This window comes from Macrotis lagotis, chromosome 2 (genome assembly GCF_037893015.1).
Source record: "Macrotis lagotis isolate mMagLag1 chromosome 2, bilby.v1.9.chrom.fasta, whole genome shotgun sequence".
In the NCBI taxonomy this organism is placed as follows: Eukaryota; Metazoa; Chordata; class Mammalia; order Peramelemorphia; family Peramelidae; genus Macrotis; species Macrotis lagotis.
This window is the reverse complement of record NC_133659.1, coordinates 156,742,023-156,765,541: the sequence shown is the minus strand read 5'-3', so window position 1 is coordinate 156,765,541 and position 23,519 is coordinate 156,742,023. Positions and strand designations below refer to the sequence as shown.

At 36.9% G+C, this 23,519-nt stretch overlaps 1 protein-coding gene across 6 annotated transcripts in view; it reads right to left on the bottom strand.

Moving 5' to 3' along the window:
* The window catches only part of TRIM67 (tripartite motif containing 67), an 89,223-nt gene that overhangs the window by 10,673 nt on the left and 55,031 nt on the right, over positions 1-23,519 (bottom strand). For 2 of the 6 annotated variants that reach the window (XM_074220458.1, XM_074220461.1), the window contains 4 exons: positions 15,425-15,584; positions 12,469-12,614; positions 6,582-6,720; positions 2,809-3,112 (listed from right to left, as the gene is read on the bottom strand). In XM_074220458.1, the coding sequence (XP_074076559.1) occupies positions 2,809-3,112; positions 6,582-6,720; positions 12,469-12,614; positions 15,425-15,584 (749 nt within the window). Of the gene's footprint in view, positions 1-2,808; positions 3,157-6,448; positions 6,721-12,468; positions 12,627-15,424; positions 15,585-23,519 lie in introns of all 6 variants that reach the window. The other 4 variants (XM_074220459.1, XM_074220460.1, XM_074220462.1 and 1 more) reach the window with 4 other exon arrangements.

Genomic DNA, 23,519 nt, shown 5'->3' with positions numbered 1-23,519 from the left:
AGAATGTGTTTTTATATTTTTTAAAAAATATCCCTCGGACTTAGTACAATTCCTTAAATACAGTAAGAACTTAAAAATGACTACCTACATGTAGTTCAAAATAAGCCTAATTTCTACTGATGGTATGAGCTAAGGGTTCCAACTTAGAAAAAAAATCCTGCCTGTCAATAGAACTATTTCAGCATTGATATTTATTAAAAATTCAAATCTTTTCCTGAGAGTGATGTTTTTACACCTTAGTGCAAATGAATTTGACCCTTATATGAATTTTTTTTTTTTAAATTTGGTTGGGTAGGAGAATGAAGGAGGAATGAATTTAGGTTATAATAAAGGAGAAGATAAAACTTTCCGTATCTGTTTCACAATTAATTTTTTCCTAAGACTGGCTGTGGAAAGGTTCCCTATGAGTATAGAGCAAGGATATCTCTAGAGCTGGGGATTTGGGGGTCCTACAACAAATGTTGGGAACAGAATGGCAAAGTCAAAGGACATCACTGACAATCAGAATTGGTGCTGTTCTGATATAGACCACAGTGCGGCAGTACAGGATAACAAATGGGTTGCTACTGGCTACATATCTACCCCTCCTGGTGTCCTTAACTGTTACCTGAAAACCTTCCCCAGCAGAATCTTCTATATAGCCCCAGATACTGAAGAAATCCTGTCTGCCCCCTCTGCCTTCTCCCAGGCCTTTAAGGACATATGTTGCCAATAAGTCTCTGTTTGAACTCATTCTCACAGCTTAAAGATCTTGAGATCTCTAGGAAATTGGAATCAGTGATGTTCCTTAGGTTGTTGGGTTTACTGCAAATTACATCTCTATAAAGTTTCCCAATTTTCATTTTCTTATTGAAAGCTAAGGACCTGCTATCTCTCATAACTACAGAAGTCTCTCATATCCACAGAAAATGGAAAAAATGGGAAACTGGACCAGAAGATGGGCTACAGAGTATAGGAGTAGACTAAACTGAGATCCTTCTCCCCTAAAAAAAGACTTTAACAAGGGAAAAAGTAGTTCTAAATAAAGTAGGTTGAGGAAAGAGTTTAATGCAATTTTCATCTCTTTTCTGGACCATTAGGGTACCCTTGGGCAAATTACTTCTCTCTTCCAGGGCTAGTTTGCTCAGTAAGAAAAGATGATTCCTTTTAGTGTCTGAGAGAAATTATCTGATTACTGTTTCTCAGGAATTTGCTAAAATGAGCCAAGCAAGACAGAGGAAACCAAAGAATTTCTTTTTTTAGACTCAGTTTCCAGCTTTACTCTTAAGGATTTCTGTAACCCACTCTGTCCTTTCTGGTTAAAGAAAGAATAGCATATGGAAAATCTAGAAGAAGAGTGTGACTTGGGATCTTCTCCCTCTCTATTTCTAGGTTTCTCGGCCAGAGGAGAGCACAGAGACTGATTTCAGTGATTTTCCATCCCCTGTACACCCTAGCAGACAGTAAAGATGAAATCTCTCCAGAGAAACAGAAAGAGGCCACTGAGTAGAGAAGGGAGGAGTTAAGTTGGTGCTGTCGCATTTACTGTAGTTCAGGAGATAACCAAGGTGACATGAAATACTGGTGTGATTCCAAGCATTGCAGGTACCTCTCTCTAACCAGGCTAAACTGAGCACCAGTGTCCCTTGCTTCAACCTACCTTAGGCTGGTTAACTAGTCTTAGTCAGCCCTCTGTTGTACTTAGGAGGTTGAAATAAACCTGTTAACTGAATCTGTTGTCATCATTATTATTATTATCATTTTCTTTCATTCATTTGATTCTAACACTATTTATTGAGAACTTGCTATTTATTTTGTGCATATAATGTGTAAAGATGAATTATATTTAGTGTTTAAGGGATACATAAAGATAAATAAAACATGGTCCTTTTTAGGTATTTTTATTTCCTGTAACTTTACTTCTGTTATCTTAGACTAAAGTGAAAGTAGCAGATAGCAACATGCTACAATGGAAAGAAATTGTCTCTAAAATTTGAACCAGGTTCAAATTCTGCCTGTGATACTTATTTTTATACAAAATACAGTGACCTTGAATACATCATCTAACCTCCGTTGTATATATCACCTAACTGAGCAATCTTGGTTTTCTCATATGTAAAAAGAAGAGGTTATAGATGGCTTCTGAAGTCCATTCTGGGACTACATCAATGATCTATGTGGTACAGTGTGCATATTTGCAAAGAGAAAAGGAATTGAACCCTCTTTCCTTGGATAACCCCTATTAGAGGAGGCACAAAAATGGAACCTGGAGTACAATGCATTCTGGGCAAAGCATGCACATTCCAAAACTACTGAAGAAAATAATCTTCAATAGGATAGAGGCATAAGATCCCAAAGAACAGGAACCAATTAGTATCTAATGGCACTTTATTGTGGTAGCCATTTAATTAAAGAAAAACTGTGAATTTGAGGGAAATGAGTTTTGGGTTAAAATGAAAAGCCCTCAGGAAATGGGGAAGTTCAATTCACATGGCTTTTTAAAGCCAGGGTACAAATCCTTATCATGACTGATTGGGGGAGCTGGACTGAGGAGGAAAAAATAAAGGAGAATGTATGTGGAAGTTTAAGCTGTTTCTTGATTCATCTCATTTTCTCATCATCCTACTACCATTTTGTACTGAGCCTCTTATGTTCTGGGTCTCTACTTTTCACTCTTGAAAATAGGGAACAAAAGTAACTAAAATGTTTCCCAACATCCCAGATGATGATGATTATAAAATGGGAGGGAAGGACACCATTCAAATAGGAATGTTCAGAGAGAACAAGTCATAAGGGGGAGAGCTGATAGGGAAGCTTGGTACCACTCACCGGTTGGTATGGGAGTTGCAGTGCATGAACCAGCTTCGGTTATTGTCCACATACATGGCCCAGGCCTTGTCATCCTTGCCCAGCATCATATCCTTGACCACATTAACTCTAGCTACCCCAAAAGCTGGATCTGGATGGTTGTCATATCGATCCACGTGGAATTCCCAGTAATGGGCTCCCTTGGAAAAAGCTGCTGTGCCCAGCACCACCCGGTCATCATAACTGCTACATGTAGCTGTCTGGTTGTCATTAGACAGCACAATGTCCCGGTGACCAGAGTTGGGGTCAAATGTGAACCAGGCCACTGTACCAGAGGGAGACAAGAGAAAGAGAATCAAAGGGAATGAACTTAAGTAGCATAGAGGCAGTTGGTAGTTTAGTGGATAGAACCCCGGACCTAGAATCAGAAAGACTTGAGTTCGAATTCAGGCTCAGACATTTTACAAGCTGTACCAGCTGACCCTAGACAAGACGTATAATATCTATTTGTCTCAGTTCCCTTCAGCTGGGAAATGTGGCTAATAACAGCATCTCTCCCAACTAGGTTGTTGTGAGGATCAAATGAAAAACTAATTATAAAAAACATAAGGTCTAGGTTAATGTAGGCACTATATAAATTCTCATTCCCTTCTCAGTCTGATAGAAATTTTTTCTAAAATATTGATTTGACTATCCTACTCTCCTGCTTAATAAGCTCCAGTTCTAGAATCGATTATAAATTCCTCTGTTCATCACTCCCCATCCCAACTTACTTTTCCAGCCTCTTGCACATTACTCTTCATCCCACACCTTTTCATTCAGTTGGGCTGGACTGTTACTTACTGCATATGTGACTCTCATCTTATCTCTATACTTTGCACTGGCTGACTCCTCTATCTGGAAAGTTTTTGTGCCTCATCTTTGCCTTCTGGAATTCCTAGTTCAACTCAAACTTTTACCTTCTGCATAGTTTTTCTTCTCTTTCTCCAATGACTAGCATTCCTACCTACTCCTCACCCCCACTACTTTTTACTTATTTTGTACATATCTATATATGTACATGTTACTTTATTCAGTTAGACTATAAATCTCTTTGAGGGCAAGAGTCTTTGTATCCCCAATAATTATCACAGTCCCTAGCATATAATAATAATAATAATAATAATGAATTATTGAAGAAGGATTGAGTTATTAATTATAAAAGGAAAATTGACCTCAGTTTTTAAGAGAATTGAATTAGATAACTTCTAAGGGACTTCTCTGTTCTAAAATGCTATGATTCTATGCATTTTATCTAATTTTCTTTGGGAATTCAGAGATCGAAGCTGACTATTTTTCAGTTTAATTTAATTCAGCTTGATTCCCCCCAAATAGTTATTAGGTTCCTGTCCATGGAATAGGTAGGTAGGGATTAGAGTGACAGACCTGGAGTCAAGAAAACTTATCTTCCTGAGCTCAAATCCAGTCTCAGACACTAGCTCTGTGACCCTGGGCAAGTCACTTAACTATCTTGGTTTGAGTTTCCTCCTCTGAAAAATGAGCTGGAGAAAGAAATGGCAAATCACTCAATATCTTTGCCAAAAAAACCTCAAATGGCACCACAAGGAATCAGACACAACTGAAAACAACTGAACAACCACAATGTGGAATGGATACTATGCTAAGCCCTATGGATATGAGAGAAAAACAAAAGATTTCCTACAGGAAGCAACAGAGAGAGAGAGAGAGAGAGAGAGAGAGAGAGAGAGAGAGAGAGAGAGAGAGAGAGAGAGAGAGAGAGAGAAACACAAAATATATATGAAGTAGAAACACAGTGGTTGGGAATGGTGGGGTGGGAAAACACTGGAAGAATCAGGAAAGTTCTCTTTTCTCTTTTAGGATGTGGCCCTTTGAGCTGAGCCTTCAAGGTAATTAGAGGTTCCAAGAGGTAGAGAGGCTGAGAGAGAGCCTCTCTAGAAAGGGAGAGCCAGAGAAAGCAGACACACACACACACACACACACACACACACACACACACACACACACACACGGGGAGAGAGAGAGAGAGAGAGAGAGAGAGAGAGAGAGAGAGAGAGAGAGAGAGAGAGAGAGAGAGAGAGAATGGAAAAGAGAGAGAGACAGACAGAGAAAGAGATAGAGAACATTACAGGTCATGGGGTATAGACTGTGCATGGATGTGGGAAATGGAAATTGAGGTTCAGAGAGATGAAAAGACTTGAACAAGGTTTCACAATAATTTTGTCAGTTGCGCCAATTCTCAATTTGTTCGATTATGTTGCTTCATGGTTATCAGAGGTAATAACACTTTAATGTTTGCAAATGCTTTATAAACATTATTTTCTTTTATCCTCCCAACAATTCTGGGAGATAGAGGCTATGATTTTCTTTATTTTAAAGATTGGAGAAACTGAGGCAGTTAAAAGTTAAACAATTTTCCCAGGACCACACAAATACTAAATGTCTGAGGCCAGAATTGAACTTAGTTATTCTTGACTCTAGACCTAAGTGCTCTATTCAGTATGCTACCTACCTGACCCAAGTTGAAATCTTCCCTTAAAATTGTGATTAATAATTCATCATATGAATACTATCTAGCTTTAGGGAATCTTGCAATTTTATAGATAAGGAAACTAAGACACAGCAAAGGTAGTTGATTTGCCCAATTTTACACAGTGAGGAACAGAACCTCCTCCAATAAAGGTAAGGGAGGTTGATGAACATTTTAGAGTTATCTAGCAGTTTTATAAGCTGGCATATTTTAAATATGTATCTAGCAGGTAGATCTACTACTTCCTCCACACATTCTGGTTGGGTGACCCCAGCAAGACATTTAACTCCTGATTATCTATGGGCAACTCTCTAGTCTAATACTGTCTCTTGCAGAGAAGATATGCACTGCATGAGATAGTTTGTTTAAAAAAAATACTCACCAGTTTCTCCCTTTATTGCTGTTGCTTCTTAGGAAGCACACACACCTGGGTTACAATCTGGAGGTCTTAGTTCTTTATGAATAATAATCAGTGAAAGGGCAATAGGGAGTAGGGCACTGCGGGGCAAAGGAAGGGACAGCAGCTGGGGAAGCAATGAAGCTGTGGCCTTGATCTAACAGAGATAAAATATCCATGGATTTTGATTCTCTCTCCCCAGTATTGTTCCCATCTACTGGTGTGGAAAATAAAGATTTGATTATCCATAAATGTACTCATACAACCTAGAAACCAGATGGGTGTTTAGGCTAAATAAAGCCAGCTGTCATGTCTGAGCTCTTTTCACTTTATTTTTGATGAATGTATTAGCATGGGGAGAAAGGGGTAAAACCCTAGAGACTGAAACCCGCTCAACCTTAGAATATCAAATGCCATTCAGGGGTCATCACATACAGTAAGCAGCAATAACAGCAACTCTACTGCCCAGGCTCCTCCATCCCTAGGCCACTAACATGGCTTGGACATCAAGGGAAGAGAGAGAGAGAGTTTCTTCCCAACCTTCTGGGAAAGCTGGATTTTCAGTCTTTCTCATGCAGGTGACTAAAGAATAGCTATTCTAGTTTTTAGATGGGGTCAAATATAGATGTAGGATGAGGTATCTTGTTATATCACAGCAAGAAATATAACAAGCTGCTAATATTTCCCTTTCAGTGTGTGTTTACTACTGTGTTTACTATCTGATCATCTCACCCTCAAGAAAATGCAGTCCAGGTCTACATCCTTGGAGAAAGAAATATTCCATAGGGAACCAGGGACATGTGCTGTCATATCTGTCAGCTTTTGAAGAAAAATGTAAACAAGACTCACCATCAGATGTCTGGAGAACAACAGTTTTGCTGTAAGGCCCAACTCCAGAGGAATTGAAAGCCTTGACTCTTGCATTGTATGTACTGTTGAAATGAAGGCCATCAATAGTACAGAGGGTCTCCTTGCCAACATAGACTTCCTAAAGAAGAGACAAAACCATCAAGTCATTTTTTCCCATTTGTGAATCTCAATTAGGAAATGGCACAAAAACAATAAATAGATAATGATTCAGAATTTAGGACTTTCCTTGGGGAGTGGTAAATAGGAATAGATCTAATGATATCTAAATTCTTTTTAACTATAAACCTTATAATCCCATGACTTTCATAAGTTTTCACTGTAGTGAAGTAAGAATCATAACAATCAATGAACTCTTATGGCCCTTATGTCACTTCAAACCAGAGGATTGACTCAACATCAAAGCTCAATCAATTCAGAGTACTTAGTAACTTCAGGCTGGCTGATCTACATTGACTTTGTAACCTCCTCTGGCTAATAGTATCTATTATCTAATTCAATTCAATTCAAACACACAATAATTTATTAATTACCTACCATATTCCAGGCACTATGGTAGACACTGGAGATAGGACAAAAATGTTTTTTTACTAAAAGATTCTGCCCCTTATATATGTGAATATGTTGGAGACTGAAAGGGGTAGGAAAAGAACACTGCTTTGGTAAGGAAAACTGATAAAAATCAACAAAAATCAAGAAAACAGCCCTCAGATAAAATATTGAGAGGAGATTCAGATGCTGCTGATGATCTGAGAGAAATGTACTTGAATAAACTATTTGAAGGCAGATCATTGACTGATATAACTGGATTCATACCACTATGATCTATTACCTTATTTGAATATTGCTATTTTTAGTCTTTTGAAAGATATAGTTTATAAATTATAAATCCAATAACTGGGGAATATGAAAGAATCATATGAGATTTTGGGGGAGTCATAACTGAGAGAAAAGTACTATCGCTGATTTTTATATCAAGCTGCAAATTGATTACTTTTTATGATTTCTGATTTGAGGAATTAGAAGCTAGGGAGAAGGAGTTGAAAAAAAAGGAAAAAAAGATGATCAGGTAAAGAAAGAAGTAGAAGAGAAAGAGACAGAAGATAAAGAAAGCTACAAAAGGACAATACAGGAACTGGTAGGAGATGATCAAGGTTTATAGGAAGGATCTGCAGCTGTTTTTCTGGGAACTGTACTGATTAGACATTGCTTTGCTGAGGATTGATTAGTTGAAGAAAAGCAATATTATTCTCTAGTAAGTCTAGTGTCATCTATAGCCTGAGAAAAAGGACATTTCTCAAACGTTTGTCTGCATTACCCTTTATTTTCCTCTGCTCTCTGGTTTAAGAGGGAGAAACAAAATGGAAAAGGCAGACATTGCATCTTCTTTGCTTCAAAAAAGAAGTGTAATTTTGTTGAGAGATGATTGGATAAAACAGAATTCCCTGCTATTTGAAGAGCTGGCTGAGATAAGGGTGCATGACCCTATTACTATTTATAGCCCAAGAGGGAGGGAAAAACTCCAAAGAGTCAACCTCAGGGAATGTGGCAGGTCTTCATTTTAAGGCAATTTCTTGCCACTAAAAGAGCATAATACTTTAAAATTATTTTTTATTTTATTATTGTTATTTTTATTATTTATAATTTCTAAGGGAGGTCATTGGAGGTTGGAACTTATCATTGCTTTGTAACTGAGAGGCAATTGTGAGGACAAGAGGGAAAGCAGATAGCAGAGGAGTTTTGCCCAGTGGGTGACTAGTGGCACAAGTTATTCTCCAAAGAGACCAAGGACAAGACAGACAGCTGGAGTTATGGGGTAGTCTGGGTACCTGGGTTTTCCTAGCCATGTACCTCCCTGCTAGGTTTCTGTGTTATTCCATGACTTGAAATTATGCTGTATCACCAAAAGAAAACTGAAATTTAAAAACTGAGTTTTTGTTTCAGGGAGTGAAACAATGTATGATTGCTCAAAGGCAATCCAGTCTAATCTCATCTTCCTGGTCAGTTCTGTCCATATGCAGTACTTATCCAGATAAATGAGCTGATAGACCAGATCTAAGACTTAAACATTTAAATACATATAATAGTCTGGATAATTATTTATCCACTTGTTTTTTTTCCTCTTTAAATTGGTGTCAAAAGAGTTGACTGAGTGGAGAGCTCAGTAGAAGATTCTTCAATGTTTGAAGTGTCATCTGAAAACATAAGAATCTGGAGGGTCTCACCGGCTTAAAAGAATTTTTCTTTAATTTGACCTCTTATTCAAACTTCTTCCATGGCAATGAAAGATATTTGGTGAGCATACATATTTCCTGGTTTAATTCTTCTTTTGTATTAATTTTCAAATTTTTTTCAAAATTTTCAAATGAGCAAAGTTACCTGTTATTCTTTTTTTTGCAATCTGATATAATTTTGATCTATGCATGGTAGTTATCTTGCAGAAAGGAGAACCTTTAAAATGCAATTTTACATTATAGCATAACATTTTTTAAGAGTGTAATAATGAGATCATGAATCCTTTCACATTTCAGTCCAATCATTTTTGTGACTGAAAAGATATAGTCTAAGGAAGGATAAAATTTGTGAAGATCTGCCTGTTACCTTCTCAAATCTTCATCAAAGATGTTCTCAATATGTGTTTGTTATTCTTATAAAAACATTTTAAAAATCTCCATGGAGATGTAAAAATAGATTTATGAAATGGTAGTTATTGATCTAATCACTTTTTGTGTAATAATAAAGTATGTGTTTTTTTCTATAAGTAATTAGCTTAATTTCCTTTTTCAGATAGCCTAGGGATTAATCTCTCAATGTCCTCTAAATTGTGTTGCTTCCAGCACAGATCTCCTCTGTGTGTGAACTGGTCTAGTTTAATTGTTTTTCCTTTCTTTTCTGGTGACTTCTTGCAAAATATACCTGTGATTGTGATATTGTGCTTCAAGTGTGAATACATCTGTCATTTTTGGAGGAAACAGACTGTTATATTTGCTATCTCCAATCTAACTCAAGCTCCCATCCGTGTGACTCTGAGTTCTGATTGGTTGAGCACTTACCTCATCTTACCTGTGTTCAGATTCACCACATACATAGCAGAATCCCTATGCCACCACCCCCAATTCTCAGCCCCACCTTCTAATTTTGTCTGTTAGAACAATAATTAAAATGCTATCAAACCTGAAAAGGATATGTCAATTATTTGACTTATAATCCATATCATCATTTTTCTGACTTCCTGGTTCAAAACATTCCTCCCTGACCACCACTCTCCTCTATGCATTGTCTTGTCCTATTAGAATGTGAACTCCAGAGAAAGAATTTGCATTTTGTATTCCCAATATTTAAACATGTCTAGCATATAGTAAACATTTAAATTCTTTTTAATTCATTCATTCATATTGATAGATCTTTTCCATTCTCCTCCCCCCCCACCTTTCTGTCTCCTGGATCTCTCTATCTTGCCCAATACCACTACTAATAGACAGGGAAGGTTTGATCTGCTACATTTCTGACCTTGGTTTGGTTTGTCCCTCCTTGGTCTGTCAAATGCTCCCCTCCCTTACCCTACCTTCTTTGGGGCTCATCATTTTGATATTAGATTTAATGCAACCATCTAATTAGCTTCAGCCCTACTGTAGTTTTAGTGCTACAGAGCTCAAGTAATCTAGTTTCATCCTCCCCTAGTAGCATGGTTTACAGAATTCTACCATATCCAGTCTTTAGTTCATTTTTCATCTTCATTATTCTATATCTAGTTTCAGGCTCAGTTGGTCTTCTTGACAAACAATATTTCCTATAAACATTTCTTATCATTGGCTGCTTCTTGACAATTTATAAGAATTCTGCTTTTAATCTTCTATTATGTTTTTCTGTAAGATTTTATAAATGAGTTTATATGCTAAACCAGGCTTTTGTTGCCATCTCTTGATTTGATAAACAAGTATTTTCTGGCTTCCGTATAATCTATGCTTTTAAAATTCCCTTGTTATAACCATTGATTTATACCACTTAAACTCCCTTAGGAAATAATCTAAGTAGATGTCTATTTTTTATCTATTTCCTAGTCAACAACTTGTTTTTATAGTGATTGGAATAATGCCTTCTTCTCATTTTTATTCTCTCTTCTAATTTGAAATTGATTTTGATCTTTGTATTAATAAATTGTTGGCCTGACTGCCAATGAATGAGAACACACAATAGCAAACTTGCTTTTGTTTTGTCTTTGTATTTTTAGGGCCTACCACAGTCTCTTGCTTATAGGATGCTCTCAATAAATGCTTTTTGAATTGGAATGGAGTAGAGTGAACAATGACTGTTACATTGGTAACCAGTCATTTCCTGTGTGTCAAAGTAGAAACAATTTCATTTCATGTACTAAATATTCTGACTCTTAGTAAAAAGCATCTATGATATGCAGGCATGAGACTTCTGTGTTTTCCACAAGTCTCTGACACCTCATTTCTTCCTTCTAAAGCCATCTTTTCCAAGACACTTTTTACCATCTTTTCCAATGGCTAACTTTGTTGTGAAGTAATGGAGCACCAAATATATGTGGAATCCAATTGGAATGGTCATAATGAATTACTTATAGAATATTCCTTATTCTCTATAAAACTTTTTTCACATAAGCTGCAGTTATCTTTATGGTAACTCTTTTGCACATGCTTACCATTAGCACTGCAATGAGAATTGACCAAACGTCCTGTAAAATACTATTTCTTTTGCCTTTGGATACACTTTTTTTTTTTTTAGGTTTTTGCAAGGCAAATGGGGTTAAGTGGCTTGCCCAAGGCCACGCAGCTAGGTAATTATTAAGTGTCTGAGGCTGGATTTGGACTCAGGTACTCCTGACTCCAGGCCTGGTGATCTATCCACTGTGCCACCTAGCTGCCCCTTGGATACACTTTCAAGCGCTACTACCAACTCCTTCATTTGCCTGTCCAAAGAAAATATGTGCACTATTTTCCCATTTACCTGTGACTTGTTTTGAACTTCTGGTTCCATCTGGATCAGATGGAACCTATCATTCAGTTTCTCCATTACTATGAATGAGGATGTTATACTTTGAGTATCAAATGCTAAGTTAATGTCTCTGGGTAGTCTAAAAATGACAATTCTTGGCACATTTTACACCCTTTTAAGGGGCTTGCTCAGATATGAGATATGAATACAGGTCTTCCTGATTCTGAGTCAAGCAAGTACTAGCCACTACACTGGGCTATTTCCACTGGGCAAAAATGAATATTATACACAATAAATACTGCAGATTTAGGAAAGGGTGCTATTTAAGTAGACTGATAAAGGTGATACTTCTTAAGAGTAGTATTTAGATAGAGAGAAACAGAATTATAAATGTGCAAATAACATCCCTATATACCTGATACTGTTTCTGGTTTCTGCATTACTTCTTAAAATGATCTTGAAATCACACCCTATTTGATCCTTCACTCTGCTTTAAACCACATATCAACAAGAAACCAGTTTTCCTTAGTTTGTCTTGGTATTAGGATTCACCCTGTTTCTAAGACCTCAGATTAGTTACCTTTGATTTAGGGTAATGAAAGTTTCATAGATCATTTAGTCCTATACCAATTATACAAATAAGAAAACTGAGATTAACCAAAGAGGGTAAATAAATTGTTCACTGTCTCAGCTAGATAACATCAGAATGAGATTAGAATCTGGGTCTCCGGATTTTCAAAAGCCGAATTCAGGGAGAAATTCCTGGGGAAAAAACATTACTTTGCTGGCACAGAGAGGAAAGTTATCTAGATTATCATCATCATCATTATTGTCACCACCAACTCCACCACCACCACCACCACCATTATCATCATCTTGTCATTCAGACTTCTAGAACAGAAGAGCTCACCCGAAACTGCCCGCCATCCCCATCATCCAATTCCAGGATATAACCCTCCACAGGGCTGTGGATAAAAGGTGGCATCCTCCAGGCCAGGGTGACACTGTTATTTCGGGTGCAGCACTTCTCCAGCTGCAGCAAAGGGACGGGTGGCACTGCGGCAGGAACTGAGCACAGGTTAGTGTAACCCTATCCTTTCCCATCTGACATCCAAAAGGAGACCTCCTAGAATTTGTCACTTCTTCTCACCCAAATGATAACTCCAAGCACTGTGAGTCATGGCCACTGAAAACCAATTTGAGTTTTGAATCTCTCCTTGATAGTCTTCAAGTTACCATCCTCAAGGAATTTTTCAGGAATCCTAAATAAATGCCAGGCCCTCCATATCAGAACTTGAAGGGACTTTATCTGTCCCAACATCCCTACTGGATGAAGAAACTAAGTACCAGAAAGATAAAATGATTTCCCCAAACAAGAATTAAGTAATAGAAGTGGGACTAGAATCTAGGTCTTCCAACTCATAACCCTGGTCTTTTCAGTATGCCATTCAAAAAGATAGTAATTGGAAACCATTCAAAATAACCTTAAGGCAGAAACTTAGTCATATGGATGGTGAACTAAGTCACAACTAAGAATTCTAGTGGCCAAGGCAAACTCAGTCAGGATCAATCATGATAGATCATGGTTAGGGGACTAATTTCTTATCCCGGGGCCATTCTGGAGCTGTGCTCCCCCCCTCTTCTCAGTTTGAAGGACCTATTAAACTCATACTAAAAGAACCAGAAGCACTGAAGTTCTACTTTTTTGAAGGATGTTCATGGTCAGAAGAATTTCTTACCAGTCAAACACTTTCTCCTGAATCTGTCTGGGTGTTGCAATACTTATTTTTCTGGGAGGAGTTTTATCAGAATCCTAGAATATCTTTCCTCCATAGAGAAGGGCACCTTTTCTCAGGGAGAAAGTGGTCCAAAGAATCATACTTTTGCCCATCACTTAGTCCCAAATCTGTCTAATGTTTAGCCCTTGTGCCAGTGGATCAGCTTATTTCAGGGATCAGCATCATCTATTTTTTTCCAGAATCATCTTTCTGCTCACTCCTTTTTTCAGGACCAACCTGCCTCAGATTTGACTCTAATTATCAGAGAATTTTAGAATCAGGAATGGAAAAGCGATCCCCTAAAGTATGATTGGGGGTATATTTTGATATTTCCCCCGATTCAGTTGAGCTTTTTTTTTTTAAAAGAAAATATACAGTGGGGGCAATGGTGACTTGCCCAAGGTCACACAGATAATAAGCATCAAGGATCTGAAGGCAAATTTGAACTCAGGCCTCCTGATTCCAGGGCCAGTGCTCTATTCATTGCATCATCTAGCCACTCCTACAAGTTCTATTAAATTAGTGCTACTTCATTAGAAAGCTGATTGATTGAAACAATACCTTTAGCTCAGGTCCAGGTTTTTCAATTTAGATTTAATGGTTTAATTTGCTTAAAATTAATTGGGAACACAGTTTAGATTGTAGTTCAGGGACAAGCAAAGACTGACCCTCTACTTTCTCATTTAGAAACTGAGTAAGATCTCCATTTTGAATTTATTTATTTATTTTTGTCTTGTAGCTATTTCTCTTCCTTTTTCTTTTAAAAAAAAACCAAATTTGGGGCAGCTAGGTGGCATAGTGGATAAAGCACCGGCCTTGGAGTCAGGAGTACCTGGGTTCAAATCCAGTCTCAGACACTTAAGAATTACCTAGCTGTGTGGCCTTGGGCAAGCCACTTAACCCCATTTGCCTTGCAAAAAAACCTAAAAAAATAAAAATATTAACTTCTCACTATCATTTTCCCTTGTCATTTTTTGGTGAGGCACCTGGAGCCAAATGACTTACTCAGGATCATATAGTGAGTGGGTATCAAGTTTCTAAGGCCAAATTTGAATTCAGGTCCTCTGACTCCAGGGCTGGTACTCTATCCACTAATCACCACTTAGCTGCCTCTCCTTTCTCCTTTTGGAAGACAGTGACTTGACCAATTAGCACAGAATCTTTTGGGAAGGATGAAGTAGACATCCTTCTTTATAAACCTGTCCCAGGTTTCATAGGTGAAGGAGAATATTGAACATTTATTGGAGTTATCTCACCAACTTTCTGAGTCAACGGTTTGAGATAATGGTCAATATAGCTTCACGTAGCTTCATATATATTGAGACAGCATTTCCTGCTGCTGGAAGAAGATGAGCTTAAAAGTTCTTCCAAAAAAAAAATTCTTCCAGCATCACACTATGAAAGTGGACACAAGACTGGGAATAGGTTCATGGGAAGGTTGAGGGTATTCTTCAGAGTTTCTTTTTCTTTAAAATAGATATAGGTGGATGCCTCCAAAGCAAAAGTCTCGAACATCTCAGGTTCCCATAGAGATAGTTCAACCCTTTGGTGCTTTAGTTACTGACTAAAATTTCTTATTCATTCTTCCAAACACACAACTGGAATAACATGCAGATTGGGTTGAATAGGAGTGGTCCTCCTTCTTTCCCTCATGATAGAATTACTAAGGATTTGGGGGAGGAAAGATACTCCCTTAAAGCCTCCCAGTGTTCTTTCTCTAAAGACCAATGGCAGTGGTCCTCTAGAGACTTCTGCTTCATTCTTTACTCAATAGGACTATTTCCATGGATTCTCTAGGTCTATTAAAGCATCCACTGAATTCATAGATTAACTTTTCTTTACTTATTAATCCAAAGTCATCAATATGCACTGTCTTTCTCCTTGGAAATTATCTTTTGTACTGATTGAACTCAATGGTATATTCCTATCCCTCAGTCACTCAAACCCCCCCTTTTTTTTAGACAAGAGAACTTGGAACTAAGAGAACTGGGTTTGGTCACTACTATCACCTTGGATATCATCTACATGCTACTTCAAAACAAATGTTCACTAAAAGAATTATTGCAAACATGCTCAACCAAAGCTCACCCCTACATTTCATCTGGATGAAGTCCAACTGATGAATTGCCTGCAGTAGAGGCTCACTGTCCAATGTCAAGTCAAACTCTGCAGACACCTTGGGCTCCAAAGCTCCTTTGACCCATTGCTCTTGAGACACCTGGACACGCTTGATCAGAGCATCTGAAATCTTACAGAGAGAGAGAGACAGAGAGTCACAGAGACAGACAGACAGAGACAGAGAGCAGACAGAAACAAAGCTAGAACCAGAGACTTTATTTCTGATATTATTAGTTTATGAGCCTCATGAGAAATTGTGGCAGCCAGGTGGCAGCCAGAGCAGCATTTTTTGAGTTAGGAGGACTGAGTTCAAATCCTACCTTAGATTTTTACTAGCTGTATGATGTTGGACAATTCAATTAACCAAATCTGCCTCAGTTTCCACATCTATAAAAATGAGATAATAATGCATCAACCTCATAAAGTTGTTGTGAGGATTCACATGAGATAACATATAAAGTTCTTTGCCTAAAGTACTAATAAATGATAACTAATTATAGAGTGGGAAATGTTTTGTCAAGTAGATACTTAAGAGCAAAAGAAAATAAACACTGAGTAGCTGAAAATAGCTTATATCTCATTTTATTTAGTTGGTTTTCTCAATGTTAATCCATACTCTCTCCTCTCAACCCCATTAGTATCATGTTCACAACACTACCGAATTTAAGGTTCAGTCAAACTGGATTCACTATTTTTCCTTATATAGGACATTCTATCCCCCATATCTGTTTCTTTGCTTGTCTCCCATGCTTAGAATGTGCTCTTTCACTTCTGTTTCTTAGAATCACTAGATCCTTTAAATTTCACCTCATTCATTCCTTCTAACATGAGGTCTTGCCTATTGTCTTTAATTGCTAGTGCCACCTCTCAAAACTTAACTTTTGTTTACTTGGTAAATATTCATACCTATATATTTCTTTATTTGCTTGAAAAGGACTTTCATTTTTATCTTTGTTTCCTCAGTTATGAGTTTGGTAGATGGCATGTACTAGGTGATTAATAAATGTTTATTGATTGATTTTAGAAAAGGTTTCAGTTCAAATTCTAAGGGAAGAGCACCCCCCAATATGGTGCTACTCAGACTCAGTAAAAGGGACCTTTTTTGACAGAATGAAACATTTTACTCTATTTTGAAAATACTACCCTTTCTTCAGTCAAAACCACTATTCATTAAATCAGCTTCTCCATATGAGGCCAAGGAAGAAGGTCATCTTGAAATGGGAGATAGAGCACTAAAAGATTGCCTTGATTTCTTTATCTAAAAACTGACTGTTCGTATTTTTGACCTTTTGTCAATTGGAGAAGGATGTATTTTCTTATAGATTTTTACAAAGTTCTTTATATAGTTGAGATATGAGGCATTTATCTGAAAAACTTTTAATAAAATTTTCTCCCAATTTTCTACTTTCCTGCATTTGTTGTATTTCTGTGAAATCTTTTTAATTTAATGTAACAGAAATTATACATTTTTATATCTCATTCTTTTCACTATCAAAAGAGAGTGAATTTTGCTTTAATTTTTTAAATTATGTACTTAGTAATTACTGATAAAAACAAACATTTCAGTATACAAAGAAAAAAACAACCTTTTATGTGAAATTATGAACTTCTATAAAGTTTTTTAAGTGTGTATTAAATTTAACTTGGTAGTAATCAATTTGTCCAGTTTGTTTCTATCAAAAAAATCAATAAACATGAATTTATTAACTTCCTACTGCATACTAGGTACTGTGTCCTTTGGAAATTCTTGTTTTTTCTCTCTTCTTCAGTGTACTTTAAAAGGTTTTATTGATACCTTTTTCTTTCCTTTTTTTTTTTTGCATCCCTTTTACCATCCACTAACTTACCTCTCCACTTTTCCATAGAAGCCCTTCCTTGTCAATAAATATAGTCAAGAAGAACAATTCACTATACTGGTCACATCTTAAAATGTCTTATTCTCATTCCTAATCCATTACTTCTCTGCCAAGAAGCGGATGGCTCTTACCTAAGGCTAAGATGAGATTCCAGGAATCTTTGGTTCCTGGGAACATGAACAAGACATTAGTAACTCTTAGTAATTTTCAACTGTCTCTGCAGTGTCCTTAGGGAATAATCAAGGTAATTCATAATTTCCTCTATAGAAAGAGGGTTATACTTACATCTACAACATGTAGAAACTGTACAATTCTGAACTGGTCTGTTTGCTAGGGATCAAATTCTAAGTAAGGTTGGATTGCTCCAGAGGACAATTGGAAATTTATTCTGTCCTGTGGGAACTTGCACTTTTGAACATGAGAAGAAATAACACTGACTTGCCATCAGTGGACACTCTGTTAAGCAACCTGACAGCACTGGACTATGCCCAACTTGTTTTACAGAGGTCACTTTTCTCTGATCTTGACTTTTCTATAGGGGATTAGACAAAAGAGCAGAAGTTACCAAAATATGTAGCTCATTCAATGTCCAAGTTGGGAGGACACTCAAAACTCATTTAGTCCAACAATCCCCATCTCACAGATGAGAAAACTGAGACCTAGAGAGGCTGAGTGACTTAGACTCACTAGCCATCAGAAGGGCCCCCAAATAAGTACCAGGCACCACGCTAAGCATTTTACAAATATCTCATTTGGTCCTCAGAACAATCCACAAGATAGAATCCATATTTTACCATTGAGGGAACTGAGGCAAAATAGAGGCTAAGTGACTTTCCCAGCATCATATAGCCATTAAGTTTCTGAGGCTAGATTTGAATTTAGATCTTCCTGGCTCCAGGTCAGGTCCTTTATCTATTGAACCACTGAGCTACCTCTAGAATATTATTATAAAATTTCTACTAACAAGCAAAAGGGAATCAATAGAATTCCAAAACCATAGGAAAAGGTTTAATTTTTAATTACAAAGTGTGAGAAGAGGCAGTGGAGGTAGAAAAGAGAGGAAAAACACTCTCTTTTCCCCAGAAAGGATCATGATAAAGACACTTACCTGCAAAAACCCAGAAGGGTCATTTTCTTTGATCACTTCTAGGCAGTATTCCATTAGGCCTGTTGACTGGCGTAACTTTAAAGTACAATGGTTGATCTGGTCCCAAACCACCTGCAAAGAGGAGAAGAGCTCATACTGGGGTGTCACCAGTCTTTCTGTCTTTTGAAGAGAATTAAACAAAAGGTTGGGGGCAGCCAGGTGGCAAAGTAGATTGAGTACTGGATCCAAAGTCAGGAAGATTCATCTTTAGGGGTTCAAATCCGGCCTGAAACATTTATTAGCTATCTGACCCTGGGCAAATCCACTCAACCTTGTCTGCCTCAGTTTTCTCATCTGGAGATGGAAATGGCAACCTATTCCAATATCATTGCCTAAAAAATCTCAAATGGGCTTACAAATAAGTGAGGGGAGCTACCTGGAAGTCTGCTCTGTTTGTACATGAATTCTGCATGCAATCTGTGATAAGATACAATGTTGAAACTTCTCCCAATGATTTTTGGATTAGGCACCCAAATATACCTTCATGAACCCTGAATATAGAAAAAGTAGGATTGAGATGACTCAAAGCAAGAGTGATTGACTCTGTCTATCCATGGGTAACTCAATGGACTTTGGTTTCTTCACACATGCATAGTTACAATAGGCTTATGAAGCTATAAAAAGAACTTAGAAATTATATACTTCATTTTTCTCCAACTATTTTAGTCACAGGAGTCTTTTGGTTTTGAAATATATTGATAAAACACAGTCTACAGAGCTGGGGTTTATGGAATACCCCAAAGATAAAGGAGAAGTGAGAATTTTTTTTTTAGGTTTTTGCAAGGCAAATGGGGTTAAGTGGCTTGCCCAAGGCCACACAGCTAGGTAATTATTAAGTGTCTGAGACCAGATTTGAACCCAGGTACTCCTGACTCCAGAGCTGGTACTTTATCCACTGTGCCACCTAGCCACCCTGAGAATCTTTTTATCAATGTAGAAAAGTAAAATTAATTTTTATATTGGAAAATGCTGAAAATGACTGCTTTTGATATAAATATAATTTGTATTTAAACATTTTAGGAAAAAAATATGGTTTACATTTTCACTTTCTCATGTGATTTTATTTATATTACAGGCATCCAATTCACTTTCATGTCATGGTATAACCACCTTGTTGTTATAGTTCTCTTTGAGAATGGAGAAAACAACTTTGTGAGTAATAGGAATAGCCCCACTGATGATCAGATTCCTTCCTTCCTCCTTCTGTCTTTCTTTCTTGTTTGTCTTTATTTTAGAAGTATAGGTAAATGCTGTAATTGCAAGAAAGAGTTGGCATTATGTGTGTATTTATAGACTGTTGTGGAGCAGGAAAGTTTGACAATAAGTGAAAGCTTCCTAGATAACATGAGCCCGAAGTATGTGGGTTCTAAAAAGAGAGGGATGTGCCTCTGGTATAGTCTTATGAATGTTTCTATAGAAAGGGAAAGTGGTTGATGTGATATTTTCTGATTTAAGATCATTAAATTGGAAAAAGAAATGGCAAGCCACTTTAGAATCTTTGCCAAGAAAGCCCCAAATGGGGTCATGAAAAGTAGGGCATGACTGAAATGACTGAACAACAACAAAGAAAATTAAAACTCTTTATTTCCTGGAGACTGCGAGTAGGTACTGAAAACCCCAAATGGGGCCATCTGTCTGTCTGTCTCTCTGTTTGTTTATCTATCTATCATCTATCTCTATCATTTATTATATGTCTGTCTGTCCGAATATCTATCTTGGAGAAGAAAATAGCAAACCACTCCAGCATCTTTGCCAAGAAAACCCCAAACGGGATTATGAAGAACAGGGTGCATCTGAAATAACTGACAACAACTACAAAGGACATTAAAAATTTTTTCCCCTGGAAACTGTGAATGGGTGCTGGAAAATAGATAACATTTAAATTACAACTGCCAAGGAAACAGGCCCCCAACCACTCACCTTCAATTTGTGTTCCCGTTCTTTAGTGACCTTGGTGAGTAATTTGGCTTTTTGTCGAGTTAAAGCATCAACCAGGGCATCACACTGAGCAACCAGGCAGGCCTCATAGTCTAGTCCATTTTCCTGGAGGAAATCAAGATTGATGAAGAAGAAAGGTTAAAATGAAATGCTGTTACTTTAAGGTTTTATCTCTTCAATTCTACTACACCCCTGAATCTTCAACATCTAAGTGAATTCTCAATGTCATATTTCTTTGTGCTTCCTCCCATCCTCCTTTTTAATCTGTGACCTGAAATATTTCATGACTACCTACTTCATCCTGTTAAGAGGGCTAGTCTCTCACTACTCAATGGCTCTACAGTTTATTCCTTTTTGAAAGCTTAACAGTCTAATTCTTAACAAGAATCATGATCCATTTACATAAACATGACTATAAATATATTGGAGGAAGCTGTGAAGTAGGAGAAAGGTAGATGAATATAGAGTCAGCAGATCAGTCATTTACTAAACCCCTTGAACTTGAAAAAATCCCTTACTAGCTATGTAACACCTTGTTAAACTGCTTAACTTTTCTAAGGAAAGTACTTTGTACAATTATAAAAATATAAGATACATTACATTATACATGTAACATATAACAGAACATATTAAAGTACCCTTTAAATGTGAATTGTCATTGTGTTTTTTGGACCTTTGATTTCATGGCTACAGGGAACTATATTTTTTCCACTGTTATAGAATGGTGACCATTTTATGGTCTAAGAATTTCCTCGAGCACTGAGAGATTAAGTGACTTGTATATGATCATACAGTCAATATGTATATATGTGTGTGTATATAAATACATATATATGTATATATACATATATATATATGTATATATCAGAGACAGGAATTAGATCCAGATATTCCTGAGCTGTATATTGACTTCTATCCATCATGATACATGACTTCTATTGTGCCTCTACCATGTTAAGAGTACATAACTATACACATACACACATATAAACATGAAGCATGATATAGGGTAAGGAACAATGCCTCTGAAGTCAGAGGACTTGAGTTCAAATCTTGCTTTGATGCTTACTACTCATGTGACTTTGGCCAAGTCTTTCTCAAATTCTGTTTTTTCACCTATAAAATGAGAGGGTTGGATAAGATGGTTCATTTTTTCTCTCTCTCTCTCTCTGTCTCTCTCTCTCTCTCTCTCTGTATATATATGTGTGTGTGTGTGTGTGTGTGTGTGTGTGTGTGTGTGTAATCTTATTGTAAAGGGATGGTAGTTATTGAGTCAGTCACCCCATCTCACTTATCACTGACTATCAGGTAGGAATACATATTGATGTAATTAATCAATCAAAGGGTAGATATCCAATGAATTCCTGATTCAATAAAAGGCATTTCAACTAGGTGTGACATCAAGCCTGTCTGTATTTATTAAGAGACTTGGTCATATTCTCTGTGGTTTATATAAAACCATTAAACTAATTTGTAACCAAGGAATTGTGTGTCTTCAGTTTAGTATTAGAAACCTTTTGTAATAACCCTGAAAAGGAATAACCTGAGAGAGAGAGGAGTGTGCTTCATCCTCAGTCTTGGTCTTCCACCCTCTCCCCACCTTGGTTAGAGGGCAAGGATGTTCAGTGAGGGGGAAGCAGAAGCTTGCCTTGCCTTTGATTGTGAAGGGTTGAGTCATATATGAAGTGTGCTCTCAACCTTTCAGGTTCAGAGGTGGGATATAGGTAAGGCACATCTCTGCATCCCTGGTTAGCATAGATCCTTGGGAACTTCAGAACATTAGAATATTTGGATTTTTCATTCTTATCTAAGCCGTATTTCTGAAACAGCTAATGGCAGTGTATGTATCTGAATCAAAGAGCAGATTGAACTCAAGGAGAAAAGGCAAAGTCAAAGCTGTACAAGTAGTCAAGCAGAAAGATTATATCATACTATACTTGTTTCAAAAGGAACATCATGAGGACTCCACAAAAGGGTAGGACTTCCAGAATTTGTGATTTACTCCCTTTATATTCTAAGCTTGAAATCACCTTCTGGATTCTGTGTAAAACTTGTGGTACTTTAGTATAGATTTTGGGGAGAGGGAGTATTTTGTAACAACTATGATAAATATCTATTTCTAAAAATTAATCAAATTTGGCTAATTGATATCTGCCATTAATTGAGTGGAACACTGGTGGGCTCACATGAGCAACGACATTAGCACCCTCCCAATCCTATTCAGGGTTAACTCTAGAGCAGGGTCAAACTATATCCAGAATGTCAAACTTGGTCAATCTCATTCATATATAGCCAGTCAGCTAAGGATGGTTTCTATATTTTAAATACAATAAAACTTTATTTAAAAATATAAAAATCATTTTTAGCTCATACATGGTAGATGTCAGCAATAGCCACTCTCTGGAGACATAATCTTGCAGCATGAGTAAAGGATGAAAAATTAGCTCCAGAATGTGCCACACTATTAAATATTATATATTTGCCACCAAAGACCTGTCTGACTACTTCTGATGGGATAGTTTTTTGAATTGTCAGATAATAGAATACAAACTTGGGCAGGTCTTTTCAAGCTGAAAGGGCCTCAAGTACAGAACTTCTGAGAAACTATGTGTCTATCATCTAAGAATCAGTTTAGCTAAATTCAGAGAACTTTATTACCATAAGGTTGGCTATCAACAGAGGAATTTTTTTTTTGCCCTTAGAAAGTCATGAAATCTTTGTAAATGGAGTAAGTCCTATATTTACAAAATCACAAATCTTCTCAACTTCTGAAGAATAATGCATGAAATATAATCTCTATTTCAAAATGATGAAGTTAGGTGGGAAGCTTTTATTATATTACTGGGTCCCAGTTAGTGCAAATAATGAATCCTTGGAAGATGGCCATATATTATTAAAATCAATACAGTTCAAAGTTATAATTATATAAAATATGGTAATTTCCATTTTAGCCAAATGGAAATGCAAATTTGAATAATGCTACTATTTTATAGAATACATTATTTACATTACTCCAGACCTAGTTGTATTTATGGCATCCTTGAGATGAAAAGAAATTTAAAGGTCATTTAGCTTAATCCCCTCATCTTACAGATGAACAATTCAAGGTTTAAAGGTTCTTTCT